The 18,043-nt window shown below is 43.9% G+C and overlaps 1 protein-coding gene and 2 pseudogenes across 1 annotated transcript; 1 reads left to right on the top strand and 2 right to left on the bottom strand.

Annotated features, from left to right (window-relative positions):
• Positions 1-323: 323 nt before the first annotated feature.
• Positions 324-1,159, bottom strand: LOC102468134 (mediator of RNA polymerase II transcription subunit 7-like; annotated as a pseudogene).
• Positions 1,160-1,183: 24 nt separating this feature from the next.
• On the bottom strand, positions 1,184-3,310 carry LOC102467709 (N-acetyltransferase ESCO2 pseudogene; annotated as a pseudogene).
• Positions 3,311-4,189: 879 nt separating this feature from the next.
• Positions 4,190-8,816, top strand: LOC102503052 (low affinity immunoglobulin gamma Fc region receptor II-a-like). Its single transcript, XM_027765735.1, has 4 exons — positions 4,190-4,290; positions 5,022-5,042; positions 5,351-5,709; positions 8,775-8,816. The coding sequence occupies exons 1-4, from the start codon at positions 4,227-4,229 to the stop codon at positions 8,814-8,816; spliced, it is 486 nt and encodes a 161-aa protein (XP_027621536.1). The 5' UTR covers positions 4,190-4,226.
• The last annotated feature ends 9,227 nt before the right edge of the window (positions 8,817-18,043 follow it).

Below are 18,043 nucleotides of genomic sequence, written 5' to 3'. Positions count from 1 at the left end.
GGCAGCAGTCCCTTCTCCTCCATTCTCCTTTTGGGATCTTGGGCACGCACGCGCACGTGCCCGGAGTGAGTTTAAGCCACCGGGGCTGGGACTCAAACCGTGATTGACTACGTGGGAGTCCAGTGACACAGCCATTACGCCAACTGCTGGTCCCAGCCTCTATTTTTTATACAGTGATATTGCTACCTAAAATACCTCCGAATTGAAAAAATTAGAGCCAAAATAAAATCTGCTTACATTTTTACTTATATCTCTTTTAAGACTATCCAAACAAAAACAAACTAATAGATGATGCTAGTTACCGAAAGGAAAAGAAAAACCGTTCATGGTCTTTTGTTCATTTCATCAATTAGAACACACAAGGCAGCATCTTTTTGTATAATCTGGTCTCTCCTACGACCTGAATTTTTTCTTTGTTGTTCATTCTGTCCAGTGCAATTGTTACTATCATCACCATCCACCTGTTCAGTTTTTACTCTCAACCCTGCTTCAGAATGGGGCAAATCATCAGGCAAAGAAGCCAAGCAATTTTGAGTCATCTCGATTACTCGTTCCAGGTGTTTCTGAAACCTCTCAGCTGTTTCAAGCCGTTGACGTTTCTGGACCTCCATGGTAACTCTCAAGGTCTCTATTGCTTGATGGGGTCAGTATTCATTTATAAGACGATGCGCATGTACAAAAAGCAGCTTAAGATCTTCTCATTTCTTTTCTTGTTTTATACTCCGAGGACTTCTTATCAATATATTTAAAAGGTCTAGAAAATGAATAAGGATGGACATATTGAGTTTTCTCAGTTCCTTCTTGTGATCAAACTACATAGGATGAAGCCGTTCAATGCCCTGGCTTTCCAAGGGCCGATCATCACATTGGAACTGGTTGCCAAACATCGTGAAACTGTCTTTTATTGGAGCGGGCGGCTTGGGGGCTAAACCTTCCTGAATGTTTTCATCTGTGTATTCTTTGATGCGCTGCATCGGAGGTGGTGGAAGTGCACTCACATGCTGTGGTTCACCCACTGTAGAAGGTCAAAAACCTCAGCCTTCCGTTTACACTGGTAAACGCCTCTGCCATCTCGGCCTCAGTACTTATTTTTATATTGTACTCATTAAGTATCAATAGTTCATATTGTAAGATAAGGGGCCTTTTTGAATTAACCCATGAAGTAACTGGTTTATAGTTGTAATCAGCTTTCACTATCAAAATTGTAGACAAGGAAATTAGGGGTATTGTAGTACTTGGTTGCAAAATAACTTGCCATCAGGTAGATGTTGGGTCAGAAAATGCCATTTCCTCAGTGCTGAGAAAACAGCCAAACATGAAGCAATTCTTGAGAGTATCAACCAGTTGTTTTGCAACACACGTTCTTCTTTTCAATCCGAAGACCCAGACCCTCCTTATCCCACAGAGTGTAGGTTCTGGTACACGGAGCATTGCCGAGCTCTATGACACTCTTTAGAGCTTGAGGATTCGGGGCCAGTCGGTTCACATGGAACATTGAAGGCCTGTATGATGGGATCTGCAGTTAAATACCCAACTGCTCTTTTTCCATCAGATATAAAGAAAAAAGTTTTGGTTTTATTTGGACACCTGGAAACAACTTGCTGAAAGCCCAGTTCATTATCAACAAGTTCTTGGATATCTTCTACCTTTCTGACAGCGTAACCTGGATCATGTGGCAGGATCAACACGATTTTCCCATCCTCAAACTGTGCTACTACACGTTTTTTCTTCCAGTCCACATATTTTACCCCTTCCAGAAATCTGGGGTGATATTAACCATGTCGTATTTCATCAACAGGGTCGGAAATGGTGTAACCACTATGCCACCTATACACGCTAGTCCCAAAATATTGCTTCAGTGATGAGTTGGTCTTCTGTATCTTTGTATCTCCGGCATTAGTATTTTTTTGTGACTTGGTACATTTCAAGACGTAGTACATACAGTGGATCCCACAGAAGACTGTTCCTCGGCTAGCGATCTTTTTGTACTGACGGAAGACATGCCGAAGATGGGATAGACAACGGACTCAGAGGAAATTGTCTTGTTCTCACCAAGAGAATCCTCTGAAGAAAAACAGTTATTTTGATCAGATTTAGAGTCCCCTGAAGAAATTACTCCGCCTGATGAATTCTTTATTAATTCCTCTTCAGTTTTACTTCTTGCACTTAGCCTAATGTTCAGTTTCTTTTCTAGTAACAAGTCCTTTGACACTTGCCTTGTCTCAGAAGTTCTTTCACGGACAGTCTCTATATTAGAATCCTCAATTACTTCTGACTTTGATGACTTACTTCCCAGAGACAAATTTCTAAGAGAGATTTTCCTAACCAAAAATGCTGCTCTACCCTAGAGGGTAACTTGTGTTTTTCCTTTTTGAGTTAGAACCTGAGGAGGAGTCAAATCATTCTCAGTTTGGAGCTGGCAGGTGGCATGATGGTTAAGGGCACTGGCCCCTCCCACATGGCTAGACCATAGTTTGAGTCCTGGACCTGGTGGCTTGCTTTCTCACTTTGCCTCTCTGTCCCTCTCTGGTCAAATTAAAAAGTAGAGAAATAAATAAATAAAATGATTATTTAACAAATCATTTTTAGCTGGATGACATTTATTCTTTAATTTATTTATAAATTGGTTTACAAATCACTTGATTTTGCTTGGGATTTTTAGAATTTCTTTTTTTTATGAATTATTTTATTTAACTATTTATTTATTTAACTTGACCAGAGAAGGACAAAGTGAGAGAGAGAGAGAGAGGGAGAGAGGGAAAAGGAGAAACAAGCCACCAGAACCGGATCCGGCACTCAGTCGGCCATGTGGGAGTCCAACGCCCCTAACCACCATGCCACCTGCTGGCCCTTTAGAATTTCTTACACAGGCTTGATGCACTTATAGCTTGGCTGATACTCAGCAGTCTAACTCTGGTGGTTTTTTTGTTCCTCTTCTTGGAGCAGACTGGTTTCTCCTGTCTTTTGTCCGTCACACTGGGAGTAGGTGTGTCTGCATTATTACCTTTCAGATTAGTTGCTCTACTCTCTTTTCTCAGCTTCCTCTCCAATGGATTGAGGTGCCACTTATCTTTGTTGTAGAAGGATACAGTGGACATGGCAGTTTTACATGGCGAACCTTCATTTGCAGATGGTAGTCTATTTTTTTAAGCTGTTTTGAGTGGACTCGAAAGGAAATGACCTTGTTGAAGCGATGCAAGTTTTCTTCATCTTTATTACTGATTTGACAAATGAACTTTTTAGTAGGTGATGGAAATAGATTTTCAGTAAAGTCCAAAATGTATTTATTTGATGGAATGTCTGATAACATGCTGTCACATGTCAAAGAATGCTGCTTCCTCTTCCTTGGAGTAAAAGCTTTTTAAATTAATTCCTGCTAGAGCTGGCAGGTGGTGTGGTGGTTAGGGGTACTTGACTCCCACATGGTTGAGTCCCGGACCTGGCGTCTTGCTTTCTCACTTTGTCTCTCTCTCTCACTTTATCCCTTCCTGGCCAAATTAAAATAAATAAATAAATGGATAAATAGGTTAAATAAAATAATTATTAAACAAACAAACAAACAAACAAACAAAACAGTATTTCCTGTGCCTCAGAGCAGGAAGCTTCTCCTCAGCCAAGCCAGTTCCTCCCAGGCTGTATTCAAATGATAGTGCACCAGTTGAGGTGGAAGTCACTCCCCCGGTGTGAATTTCAACCCACTGCGTCCAGGACTTGAACCGCTGTCGGCCATGTGGGAGTCTAGCAATGTAACCGCTACGTCATCTGCTGGCCCCAAGTTTTTCTAAAAATTAATCAAGAAGTTATTTTCTCCTTGTATTAGAACAGTCGGGTTTTTCTCAGGGTCCAGCAATGGCATAATGGTTATGTTGCTGGGCTCTCATGTAGTCAGCCACAGTTCGCGTGTTGGATCTGGCATTTTAAAACCCACACTGAGCATGTGTGCGTGCGTACCCAAAATCCCGAGAGGAGAATGGAAGAGAAGAGATTGTGGCGTGGCCATAACCCCATGGGAGATGATTTCTCAGGGTGTACGCTCACAAGCACACACGAGATTTATCTGTAAAGTAGACTCCACTAGTAGTTTGATTTGTTACTGATTGCTTAACAGAAGTGGCATCTGGTGACAGATGAGAGCTGCAGTAGCAGTCCAGACCACTTCCTTCCTCTTATCTCCTAAAACCCGCTGAACTCTGGCTCAGTTCTGGCTTGACCAGTTGGAGACCAAAATGTTTCTGAATGCGCTACACAGCAGCCTCACGCTCCTCCAACTGCTGACAGTTCTGCTCATGGGTAAGTGGGGTCAGTCTGCAATAGGTGATGTCAGCCCCTCCCGCAACCGGAATGCCAGGGACCAGGGTGGTGAGGAGAAGGCCTGCGCTCCAGAAGCTGGGGACAGATTGAAAGAGGAGAGAAGACCTAAATTCTTATTGAAAAAGGAGAGAAGACCTAAATTCTTATTCCCGGTGGATCCGAAGAGCAGAGCGCAGGGACCAGCAGGAGGCAGGCAGGGACTCCTGGACTCCCACATGGTCGACTGTAGTTGGAATTCTGGACCCAGGGACTTGATGCTGGGCACTTGTGCATGTGTGTCTAAAATCCCAAGGGAAGAATGGAGGAGAAGGGATTATGGCATGGCCATCTCCCCCTGTGGAGGTGATTTCTTGGTTTCTAACTCTTTGGTGAGTGCATGTGCCCTATAGCAAAAATTTCTCAAAAAGAAACCAAAAAATTAAAATAAAAAGAGGCGAGTTCAGAGGCGCTCTCACTGCCACTGGGAAGTAAGTTCATTCTGCCTCAAAGCATTCATCGTTTCTGTGTAACCATACAGAGCAACAGGCACGGGAGAAGGACGCAGGAAATGAGTGTCTTGTACGAGGCCAGCTGTGAGCAGGCTCGGGAGCTGGGTCCTGGGGAAAGGAGGAGGCTGAGATCACCTCCCCCGGCCCCCTCCACGAGCTCGCGACTAGATCTGCTCTTGTCTTTTTCCGCCATACATTGAGCCGTTCTCTTGTCTTTCACAGCTTCTGCAGACAGGCGAGCTGGTGAGTTTGCGCTTAGCTTTCTCGGTGTGATGTTCTACTTACTGTGTAGAGAAACGTCCGTTCCACCAAGAGTCAGGACGGGTTTGACATGCGCTGGTCTAACATTCCAGAGCCTGGGATATTTCTGGGTAAGATTCCTCTGGAAACCCAGATGAATGAGGCTGCTGCAAGTACACAGATCCTTAACCGGGTCTCCAGTAGAAGTGTCTGCCTCCAGACCGCCCTGGGAGCTCCCTGGGAATCCACAGCCTCCCCAAGGTTATTGACTCATCCCCTTCTGCTTCCTTCCCATGCACCCCGCACTCCAGCAGACCTCCCCAAGGCTGTGGTGAAACTGGAGCCCCCGTGGATTCACGTGCTCCAGGGGGACACCGTGACTCTGCAATGCCAGGGGGCCCATGCCCCTGGGGACACCTCCACCCAGTGGTTCTACAATGGCAGCTCCATCCCGAGCCAGGACCAGCCCCACTACAGGTTTAAGGCCCAGAGCAACGACAGCGGGGAGTTCAGGTGCCAGATGGGCCAGACCAGCCTCAGCGACCCGGTGCATTTGGAAGTGTTTTCCGGTGAGTGGAGGAAGGGACTGAGGGTCTGGGAGGACCAGGGGAGATCTACTGACCGTGCAGGGGGTGCGGGAGGGGGTGGCGGTTTACTGGGCGGTCCTGCTGTGAGTTGCTTGAAGTGGGTTTTGTCTACTCATTTATCTTGTCAGCCACCCGCTCTGCCTAGTTCGTGTGGTGGGCTGGACATTCTAAGAAATGTGTGTGCATGTATAGTGCAGGGGCAGGGGGTAACTTCATGGAAAATGGGGTAAGTTCCTGGAAAATGCACATTATGAAAGCACGGTGTGGGCTGCAGCAGTAACACAGTGTTCTGTGGCTGACTGACGTGGGAGACTTCCAGGTCAGCATCTAGAGACCTCCCTGAGGACAGTCTGTGGGCTTCTGCCCACGATCCCGGCTGGCGGAAGCCAGGGGTGAATGGTGTTGAAAGCCCTATTGGGGGGCGCGTGTGCGTGCGTGCCCAAGATCCCAAGAGGAGAATGGAGGAGAAGGGATTGCGGCGTGGCCATCCCCCCTGGGGGTGATTTCTCGCTTTCTGTCTCTGTCTCTCTCTGTCTGTCTGGAGAGCGCAGGCGCCCTATAGCATAAACCTCTCCAAAAAAAAGAAAGAAAGAAAGAAAGCCCTATTGGGAGGGTCTGTCTGGTTTTAGTTAGAATCTCTCTCATACTCATGAAAGAAAAAATGAAACATATATATATATATATATTTTTTTTTTTTAAGAGATTTTTGCCTTAGAGCATGTGCTCACCAGAGAGAGAGATTGGGACAGTGAGAGGGAAAGTGAGAAATCACTCCTCACATCAAGACAGAACCTGTAATGCAATCCCTTCTTTATTCCTCTTCCTGGGATCTTGGGCATGCACACACATACACCCAGTGTGAGTTTCAAGCCACCAGGTCTGGGACTTGAACCGCAGTAGGCCATGTGGGAGTCCAATGACATCACCACTACAACCACTACATCATCTGCTGGCCTCCCAAAAAATATTTTTTTCAAACTGTCCATGGGTTTCAAATTTTTTTGTACCTAAATAAACTTCTTTAATTCCATTTTTCTACAATTATTTGATGTCCCTTCATGTAATAGGTTGTTGTTACCCCAGCACTGATTGAGCAAGGAGGTTACTAAAACCACAAACAGGCAGGTACGTGGGAGAGAAGCAGAATGGAAATCTCTGTTCCATAAACCACCCAGCTCCAATGGCAGTGTGGGGAGCGTGGAGGCTGGAGGCAAACAGACCTGCAAGGCCCTAAGGAAGGAGCCGGCCTGGCAAGCGTGAGCAGGCCGTTTCTGCTCAGAGGACAGATGGCCTGAGGGAGGAATCCAGTCTGGACTATGGTGTCAGAGGTGAGAGGGAGAGAAGAGGGCAGATGGTACAGAGGCTGGTTACAATGCTTTGATTTTTTTTTTTAAATAATTACTTTGTAAAATTTAACTTTATTTATTTTAATTTGACCAGAGAGGGAGATAGAGAGAAAAAAAATTAAGCTGCCAGGGCCAGGACTTGAACCGTGGTTAACCATGTGGGAGTCCAGCACCCTTAACGACCATGCCACCTGCCAGCCCTACAATGCTTTGACTTTATCCTTGAATGAAATGATAATTCTTTTTTATTTCTTTGGAAAGGTTTTTGCTATAGAGCGCGTGCACTCGCCAGACAGACAGAGAGAGACAGAGAAATAGAAAGCGAGAAATCTCCCCCCAGAGGGGATGGCCACGCCGCAATCCCTTCTCCTCCATTCTCCTCTCGGGATCTTGGGCATGCACGCACACATGCCTGGCGTGAGTTTTAAGCCACCGGGTCCAGGACACGAACTGTGGTGACTACGTGGGTGTCCAGCGACATAGCCATTACGCTAACTGCTGGTCCCTGAAATGATAATTCTTCAGATGGCTTTAATGAAAGGAGTTACAGATCTGATTTAGGTTTATGGAAGTATCTGACAGTGTTGAACATAATAGATTCTGTACAGAAAAATACCCCTAAAGACTATTTCTATCCCCCTCCAATGTTGGAAACTATGAGCAATTTCTGCATCACTCCAGGGGCATGCTTAGTGCATAAATCTTGAAGATGGTCACATGTAAACATGCAGCATTTAAGATTTTCCTGTTAATATGAGGAGAGGTGTGTGTGTGTGTGTGTGTGTGTCTGAAGGTTTTTGCCATCGGGCATGTGTGCTCACTGGTGAGAGACAGGAGAGACAGTGAGAGGGAAAGTGGGGAATCACCACCCCCAGTGGGGACGACCACTCTATAATCCCTTCTCATTCTCCTCTCTGAATTTTGTACACACAAGCACTTGGCGGTTTTCAGTTCACCAGTCTAGAAAAATTGTATGGCTGGCCATGTGAGATCCAGCTGCCTTAACCCTTGTACCACCTCCTGGCCTGTTTTTGGGGTCTTTTAAGGCCCTCATACCAATAAGATCTTGGCAGGGGAGTCGCTTTCTGCTTCTGGTGGTCTAATTGAGAGGGAATAAATCTTGAGTCAGTCTCCAAAGCCTTGCCTGTCCCGACTGGGGGGACAGCCAAACAGGTTTCCTGAGTGAAGGAGTGAGAGCCGGGACAAGCGGCGTAGTGTTACAGCATGGAGACGACAGTGTCGTCCGTTTATTGTGGGCAGCATGGTACAGCACAGAGACGACGCAGTGTCACAGCTCTTAAGGGTCATGTCATCTACTATGAGCAGCACGGAGACACGTCATCTGGAGACTGCACGCTGTTTCAGCTCTTCAGGCTCTTCAGTTGTCATCTTCCTAATCGTTGTCTCTTCAGTCGTCCTCTTCCTTGTCCTCGTTGTTGTCTGGCTACTGTGGCCCAGGCATCGTGGTTATATACACTCTGGTGGGTTGTAAACGGTGGGCCATGATTGGTTGTAAATGGTAGACCATGATTGGTTGTAAACGGTGGGCCGTGATTGGTTTTAAACAGTGGACTGTGATTGGTTGCTTTTGGACCAATCATGAGGTGCCAGATATGCAAATTTGAGGGATTCTAGTGGCCAATCAGAGCAAGGTTTCGAAGGTCAGGTTTTTGGAAGGGAACCAATCATGGTAATTGTTTGCTCTCTGAGAAACCTTGGCAGACTCGCTGGTGCGCAGCCTCCCACACTTCCCAATGATCATAAAGCCACCCATCTCTTCTCTTTGTGTATTGCCTCCCCAGAAACCATCAATGGTACTTCTGACTTCTCCCATGAAAATGTGAAATTAAGTAGGATGAATGTTCTTACAAGCTGTGCAGAGAAGATTTGCTTTATAGGCAGAAAAGGGCTAAACAGAACAAAACAGCAGATGGGTCATTTTCAGTTATCTCCTTATATAGATTAAAGTAGTAGGACTTCCTTAACATGCTGCCTACGACTTCCTGTTTGGAGATTTGGCTGTTAACTAACTCTCTCTTCTATTTTTTTAGAGAGATTTTTGCTATAGGGTGTGTGCACTTACCAGAGAGACAGAAAGAGAGAACTCTGTCCCACCCTCACCTCATCTGCCAAGGGGTTGGCCATTCAGTGATTCCTTCTCCTCCATTCTCCTCTCAGGATTTTGGGCAAACACACACATGTGCCTCGTGTGAGTTTTAAGCCACTGGGTCTAGGACTCGAACCAGGTTAAATATGTGGGAGTCCAGTGATGTAACCATTATGCCATTGGCTGGTCCCAGACTATTATCTTTGTCTCCTGAGTTCTCAGAAGGTCAGCTAAGCAACACAGTTTCAGCTTGGTGCCTTGAAACTCCACCATGAATGATTCCATTTTGGTTTGGTCTCTTGGGCCTAGTCCAAATCAGTGGCCTCCTATACATTCTATTTAATAACAGAAGACTTTTCTTCCACAAGTTTTTATTTAAAAAAGATATAATACGTTGTAATATTTATTTCTATAATAGAACCATTTGCTTTTCTTCTCTAGTAAGTTTATTGATTCATTTCTTTTTGTGCTACAGAGTATATGTGCTTGCCCAAGAGACAGACAGGGAGGAAGAGAGGAGAAAGCACCTCCGGTGAGGAATGGTCATGCTGAAACTCTTTCTCCTCTATCTCTCCCTCCTTTCGGGATTCTAGGCATGTATGCACACATGCCTGGCATGTTTCTTAAGCCACCAGGTCTGGGACTCAAACTGTGCTGTTGACCCTGTGGGATCTATCTTAACCACCAGGCCAGGGAGCTAGCCTTACACTTTCTTTATAGGCTTGTCCTCCAAGTTAGCTGAATTTTGTAATTTTGGAATCTGATTACTCTGCTGTCAATGAAGGGAGAGGATGACTGGGAGTGAGCGTGTTTGTAGAGAAGGAGGAAAAGTGATTTTAAGTGTAAAAACTTTCTTTAGGAACAGCTGGGTGGTTTGGTGGTTAAGGTGACTGGATCCCTATATTGACTGTGTAATTTGAAACCTGGACCCAGCAGCTTGAAAAACATGCCCACAGTCACAAGAGGAGAATGGAGAAGAGATTGTGGCATGGCCATCTTCCCAGGGGGTGATTTCTCATTTTCTCTCTCTTTCCTGGCGAGTGCATGTGCCCTGTAGCTACAAAACCCATCAACCAACCAATAAACAACAACAACAAAAAAATTTCCTTTAAAGCCCTTTTTATTTAGGGTCACATTTGAATATTGAATTCAAGAGATCATACATTTTCATTTTTTATATGGTTGGAAGGTTCCACTTAGGGCATGCTCTGGTTTGAATGTTTATGTCCTCCCAAAATTCGTACGTCAGAATCCTAACCCCTAAGATGTTGGCATTAGTAGGTGGGACCTTTGGGGAAGGTGATTAGGTTATGAGAGTGGAGTCTTCATAAATGGAATCAATGACCTTATGAAAGAGGCCCAGAGGGACTCGTTGGCCCCTTCCATCCTGTGAGGACACAACTAGAAGGCCCAAATCTATGAATCAGGAAGTGTGCCTCCACAGACATCGAAGCTGCAGTGTCTTGATCTTGGACTTCCCATCTCCAGAACTGTGAGGAATAAATTTCTGTTGTTTATAAGTCAGTCATCCAGTTTATGGTATTTTGTTACCCAAAGGTCTTCAAAAAGTTTATAGAAAATGCATATTCTGAAAAATACTATGCGCAGATTTCTTTGTTTTTATTGTTTTCAGATTAATTTCACATTTTACATGAAGTCCTCAACATGTTTTATATATTTTTTTAAATTATTTTTTAACAGACAACTATACACTTTTTTGTCTGTTAAATGTTTTTCCCTGGGGCTGGCAGGTGGCATGATGGTTAAGGACGCTGGACTCCCACATGGCTGACTGTGGTTTGAGTCCCAGACCTGGTGAGTTGCTTTCTCATGTTCTCTCTCTCTTTTTCCTCTCTCATTCTGTCCCTCTCTGGTCAAATTAAAATAAACAAATAAATAAATTTCAAAAAAATAATTCTTTAAAAAAAAAAGTTTCTCCCCTTTGCACCTCACACCCATCCTCCACCATCCACTCCCCTCCTTCATAGTCTCTGGTATCTACACCTAACCACTCTACTATCATATCTTTGAATCTTTCCATTTCTGCCAAAATACAGATATATGGTACAACTTGATACAGCGTGTATCTTTCAAAGTCTGACTCACGTCGCTCAACATTAACTCTTTTATATTCATTCACTTTGAATCAAATAATAGGGTCTCATTGTTTCTTACACCTGAACAATATCCCATAGTATGTATGTGCCACGATTTTTGTGCATATGCCAGAGGGCATATGCACGTGCTCCGGGGAGAGAGGAAAAAACGTAAGAAATCACCCTCAAGGCAGAGGGTGGGGAGGACGATGACACAGCCAGCTCATCTCCATTCTCCTTTTGGGATTTTGGGCATGTACGCACATGTACCTGGCATGATTTCGAACCATCACACTACCTGCTGGCCTCTATACGCCACAGTTTTTCAACCTGGCCATTAATTTCTGGATCCTTAGGTTGGTTCCATGTTTTGGCGATAGTGAATAATGCTGCAATAAACATAGATGTGCAAGTGTCCTTCTGACAGAGTGTTTTCCTATCCTTTCAGTAAATACCAAGGAGTGGGATTATTGAGTGATAGGGAAGTTCTCATTTTAGGATTTGGAGGCACCTTGAAACTTTAAAAAAAATGTTTTCCACAGAGGTTGTACTAATTTACATTCCCACCAAGAGTGTTTTCACCACAGCCTCTGTCAGCAGTTGTAGTTTTTTATTGTTTGGATCTTAGCCATTCTAATTGAGGTTAAGTGGTCTCATTGTGGTTTAAATTTGCATTTCCTTTATGACAAGAAACCAATCACTTTTTCATATGTCTTTTGGACATTTTTAAAGTATCCCTTGGAGCGTCTATTCAATTCATTTGCCCATTTTAAAATTGGATTATTCGTTTTTTTATGGTGAGCTCCTTGAGTTCCCTATATATTCTGGATACCAATTCCATATCTGAGGCATAATTGGCAAATAGTTTCTCCCATTCTGAGTGTTGTCTTTTCAGTCTAATTGTTTCCTTTGTTGCAAAAACGCTTCTTATCTTGATGTAGTCCCATTTGTCATTTTACAAATTACAAATTACTACCTGTGCTTTAGGGGTCTTATTTAAGAATCTTTTTGCCTATTCCAATGTCTTCAAGAATTTTCCTTTGTTTTTAGTAGTATTTATTTGAGGCTTTATGTTTAAATCTGTGACTTATCTTGATTGTTTTTAAAATATTTATTTAATTCCATTTGTTATTATTTTTTAATTTGACCAGAGACAGACAGACAGAGAGAGAAGGCAAGGAAGCAAGCCACTAGGTCTGAGACTCAAGCCCCAGTCAGCCATGTGGGAATCCAGCACCTTTAACCATGCCACCTGATGGCTCCTTGAGTAGATTCTTATTAATGGTGAGAGATAAGGGTCCAGTTTTCTTTTTCTGTAGGTGGCTATCCATTTCTTTCAGCACCAGGTGCTAAGAAGACTTTCCTTTCTCCACTGCATTGTCTTGTACTCTTTGTTAAAGATCAACTGACAGTTGTACAATTTGGGGCTTATTTCTGGATTCTCTATTGTGTCCTATTGATCTATGTGTCTGTTTTTGGGCCAGTACCATGCTGTTTTGATTATCACCTCTTTGAAACATATGTTGAGGTTAAGTCATGAAATGCATCCTACCTTTTTATTTTATTTATTTATTTTTGCACAGTATTACCTAGGCAATATGAGGTCTTTGTAATATCTGACAAACTTTATGATTGTTTTTTCTATGTCTGTGATGAATGTCATTGGTAATTGCATTGAAGTCACATTTAAAATGTAAATGTAAATGCATTTGGGTAAAACTGATATTTTTTTATTATATTGGTCCTTACAATTCAAAAATATGGGCTATTTTTCCATTGTTTTGCCTCATACTCAATTTCTATTTTCAGTTTTTCATTATTTTCCTTATAAAGGTATTTTGCCTCTTTGGTTAGGTTTGTTTTTAGGTATCTTATTCATGTTGTGGCTATTGTAAGTGAGGATTGCTTTCTATAATTCTGTCTCAGTCTGTCCTTTTGGATTTCCTGTGATTGAGTTATTGGAAAAGTCATAGCATATATTTTCTATACAAGATGCCTCATGACTTTTCCGACAAATTATATCATCTGCAAATAAGAAAGTTTAGCTTCTTTTTTTCCTATCCGAAGACCTTTCATCTTGCTCTCTTGTCTAGTTGTATTGACTAGGACTTCCAGCACAATGTTGAAAAGGAGTGGAGAAAATAGGCAGCCTTGTCCTCAACCCATCATACCGTTCAGTATGATGTTGGCAATGAGTCTGTCATATATAGTTTTTTTTAAAAAGAATTATTTAATTTAATTTATTTATTTATTTATTTTAATTTGACCAGAGAGAGACACAGAGAAAGAGGGAAAGTGAGAAAGCAAGTCGCTGGGTCTGGGACTCGAACCATGGTCGGCCATGTGGGAATGTCCAACACACCATGCCACCTGCTGGTCCCTATCATATATAGTTTTTATTGTGTTGAGAAATGTCCATTCTACCCATATTTTGAGGAGAATCTTGATCATGAAGGGATATTTTATTTTATCAAAGGCCTTTCCACAACTATGAATATGATCATATGGTTTTTAACTTTCTGTTAATGTGACGTATAACATTTATTGTTTTGTGTATATTGAACCATTCTTGCATTGTTGAGATAAAGTCTACCTAGTTTTGGTGTATAATCTTGGGCTCTTGGATTAGGTATGCTAGTATCTTTTTTTTTTTTTTTTGAGGTGTGATGTTTTTGCTATAGCATGCATGTGCTCGCCAGAAAGAGAGGCAGAGAGACAGAAAGCGAGAAATCATCCCCCAGGGGGGATGCCCACGCCACCATAGGTTAGTTTATTTTTAACACCGCCATGCCATGAATTCATAGGGAATAGGTTCCAGAAGCTCAGGCTCCTTTCTGTTAGTTCTCATGAAGTGTGCTTCTCTGGGTGGAACAGGCTGGCGCTGCAGTTGAATCCAGGTCCCTTTCTCTTTGGCTTCCTTCTCTTTCTGGTCATTTTCCTTTACACGTTTTAGGAAGCTGTCTCTGCTCTTAGAATGCTTAATATGCTAGGGACCAGCAGTTAGAGTAATGGCTATGTCACTGGACTCACATGTAGTTGATCGTGGTTTGGGTCTCGGACCTGGTGGCTTGAACTCACACCATGTGCGTGCGTGCCCAAGATCCCGAGAGGAGAATGGAGGAGAAGGGATTGCGGCGTGGCCATCACCCCCGGAGGGGTGATTTCTCGCTCTCTGTGTCTCTGTCTCTCTCTGTCTTTCTGGCAAGTGCACGCACCCTATAGCTAAAAATCTCTCCAAAAAAAGAAAGAAAAAAGAATGCTTAATATGCTCAATATGTACATTAATTTTCTTGGCGAGAATCTTGCCCTTAACTTGTTTGTTCACAACAATGCCAACAGCATGCTGGGTAACACTGTAGACCTTTCCAGTGTTGCCATGGTAACGTTTATGGGGCATTTCTTTTTGAACAGTACCCATTTCCCTTGATGTCTACAATATCACCTTTCTTGTAGATTCGCATCTATGTTGCCAGAGGAACCACTCCATGTTTTTTTTCGGAGGTGTTTGCTATAGGGTGCGAATGCTCGCCAGAGAGACAGAGAGACAGAAAGCGAGAGATCACCCCCCAGGGAGGATAAGCACGCCGCAGTCCCTTCTCCTCCATTCTCCTCTCGGGAATCTTGGGCACGCACGCACATGCGCCCGGCGTGGGTTTTAAGCCACCGGGTCCAGGACATGAACCGCCGAACCGCGGTCAACTACGTGGGAGTCCAGCGACATAGCCATTATGCTAACTGCTGGTCCCTCCACTCCATGTTTTCTAAAAGGGCCTAGAGAACATATATTGGGTGCTCTTTCCCTTTGTGTTCGTCATTTTGGTTACTTACTGGAAGATGGCGATTCCAGCCAAAAGACTCTCATTAATTTTTTTTTAATGACAGTAACTTTGATTTAAACTAATAAGGATTGCATTCTATTTTTCACCTTCAGTGCAGTATTTAATAAATGACCGAATAGTCAATACTATATTGTACGAGGCACTTAATAAATGACCGAATAGTCAATACTATATTATACCAGACAATATGTTAGACGATTTGGCCTCACCGAAGGTTAATGTCAGTGGTCTGAGCACTTACATGCTAGGTTAAGAGATGATGTTTGGTAGGTTAGGTGTCTTAAATGCATTTTCAGCTTATGATACCTTCAATTTATGATGGCTTTACTGAGACGTAGCCTCACTGAAAGTTAAGGAACACCTGTTTTTCAGAAATGGAATATAGATCATAGGATTATAAATTGGTAAGCATTATTGGAGTACTTTGGCAATATTTATTAAAAATGTGAAATCTGGGGACAACCAAGTGGTGTGGAGGTTAAGGCAGCTGGATCCCACATGGTGGATGGTGTGGTTCGAGTACCAGCCCTAGCGGCTTGAAAAATATGCCAGGGGCCGGCATATGGCATTGATGCTTAAAGGCACTGGGCTCCCACATGGCCAACCACAGTTCAAGCCCTGGACCTGGTGGCTTGCTTTCCCTTTCTCTCTCTCTCTCTGATGAAATTTAAAAATAATAAGAAGAAATGGAATAAAATAAATACATAATCAGAAAAAAAAGAAAAAGAAAAAGAAAAACATGCCAGGTACATGTGCGTGCATGCCCCAAATCCTGAAAGAACAGTGAAGGAGAAGGGACTGTAGTGTGGCCATCCCCGCCTCCCCCCACCTTGGGGAGTGATTTCTCACTTTACCTCTCTCTCTAGTGAGCGCATACCTTAATGATTAGCAAACTAAACACATATATATATGTATGTATGTATTTGCGAACCTTAGCACTTAATAATTCCACTTCAAAAACTGCGTCCAGGCCCAGAAGTGGCACAGCTGTAATGCACGGCTCCTCAGCTTTGAGGCCTAACGCCCCCCGAAGACCCCAGGTGCTATCTGAGAGCAAGGAGGTGAAGAGAGGTAGGAGAAGTCATGAGTAGTCTGTGAGCCAGGGTTCTCTGGAAAACAGAGTGGACAGGCTATGTAAGAGTGTGCAGAGATAAAGGAATGCAGAAATGACAGCCCTCTATCTTACAGAAAGAGAAACAGAGAGAAAAGAGAGAGCGCACAGCTTATTTTAGGAATTGGTTCATGTACCTGTGAAGGTGGCAAGTCCAAAATCTGCAGTTAGGCAGCAGGCTGGAGACAGGGAGGGGCTGGTGCCACAGTTTGAGTCTGAAAGGAGGCCCCTGGCAGGATTCTCTGCACATGTCTGAGGCCTAATTTCTCTCTCTCTTTTTAATTTTGCTATAGGGCATGTGCACTCAATATACATATATATATACATATATATGTGTGTGTATATATGTATATAGAGAGAGAGAGAGAGAGAGAGAGAGAGAGGGAAAATAAGAAATCATCCCCTGGAGGTATGGTCATGCCACAGTCCCTTCTCCTCCATTCTCCTGCCAGGTCTGGACTTGAACCGTGGTTGGCCATGTGGGAGTCCAGTGCTCTCAACCACCACGCCACCTGCTGACCCCACAAATAATTTCTAAAATTAAAAAAAGAAAAATGGGGGGTATTTACCTGAAACGTGAACTTACTCCCAGCGTCATTCTCAGGAGGCAGGCTTCCCAGAGCCGCTGGCACCATGGACATCTCGCTTGCCATGGAAGTTGCTAGTGATCCTGCCCTCAGTCTGGCTCTCCCAGGATGTGGTCCCGGGTGGGGCATATATAGAGGTGCACTCTCCATGGAGCAGCAAGCTAGGCACGAGGGACTGAAGACCTCTAGGGAGGTGCTGGCGGAGCTAGAGGCATATCCTCTGGAGAATGTCTTAGGGAGAGCGTTTGACGGGGTGCTTCTGAGAGTAAGCTGGTGATGGAAGATTCAGACCCTGTGATCATGGCTGGCACTGGCAAGATTCTCAGGTGAACACCTACCCACAGAAAAGTAAATGACACTACAAAGCAACTCTGTCCTCAAACTTCTGGGTGACAAAGGAAGCAGCAAACTGTTCTTGGGACATCCATGCTCTTACATTTCCCTTAGGCTAGACTACATCCCACCTGTCTTGGCTCTGGAAAATTTTGTAATAATGGGTCTAGCAGATGGCATGAAGGTGAAGGTGGCTGGAGTCCACATGGTAGATTATGTGGCTTGAGTCCCAGACCCAGAGATTTGAAAAACATGCCAGGCAGGGACCAGCAGATAGTGTAATGGTTACGTCACTGGACTCCCACATAGTTGACTGGAGTTCGAGTCTTAGAGCCGGTGGCTTAAAATTCATGCCGGGTGCATCTGCATGTGTGCCTAAGATCCCGAGAGGAGAATGGAGGAGAAGAGACTGTGGCTGGCCATTCCCCCTGGGGGGTGATTTCACTTTCTGTCTCTCTGTCTCTCTGGTGAGTACAAACGCCCTTTAACAAAAAAATCTCTCCCAAAAAAAGAAGGAAAAGAAAAACATGCCAGGCACCTATGTGAGCATGCCCAAGATCCAGAGAGGAGAATGGAGGAGAAGAGACTGTGGCTGGCCATTCCCCCTGGGGGGTGATTTCACTTTCCCTCTCTCTGTCTCTAGCGAGTGCACTCACCCTATAGCAAAAGTTAAACAACAAATTCACAACATTGATTTAGTACCTAAAGTGCCCTTGAAAAGAAAAACATGCCAGGCACCTATGTGAGCATGCCCAAGATCCAGAGAGGAGAATGGAGGAGAAGAGACTGTGGCTGGCCATTCCCCCTGGGGGGTGATTTCACTTTCCCTCTCTCTGTCTCTAGCGAGTGCACTCACCCTATAGCAAAAGTTAAACAACAAATTCACAACATTGATTTAGTACCTAAAGTGCCCTTTATTGCTTTTTCTTTCCTTTTTTTTTTTTTTGGAGAGTTTTTTTCGCTATAGGGCGCATGCGCTCGCCAGACAGACAGAGACA

The sequence above is a fragment of the Tupaia chinensis genome, unplaced genomic scaffold (genome assembly GCF_000334495.1).
Source record: "Tupaia chinensis unplaced genomic scaffold, TupChi_1.0 Scaffold139585_1, whole genome shotgun sequence".
Lineage (NCBI taxonomy): Eukaryota > Metazoa > Chordata > Mammalia > Scandentia > Tupaiidae > Tupaia > Tupaia belangeri.
The sequence above is the reverse complement of the archived record's forward strand: the minus strand, read 5'-3'. Positions and strand labels throughout refer to the sequence as shown.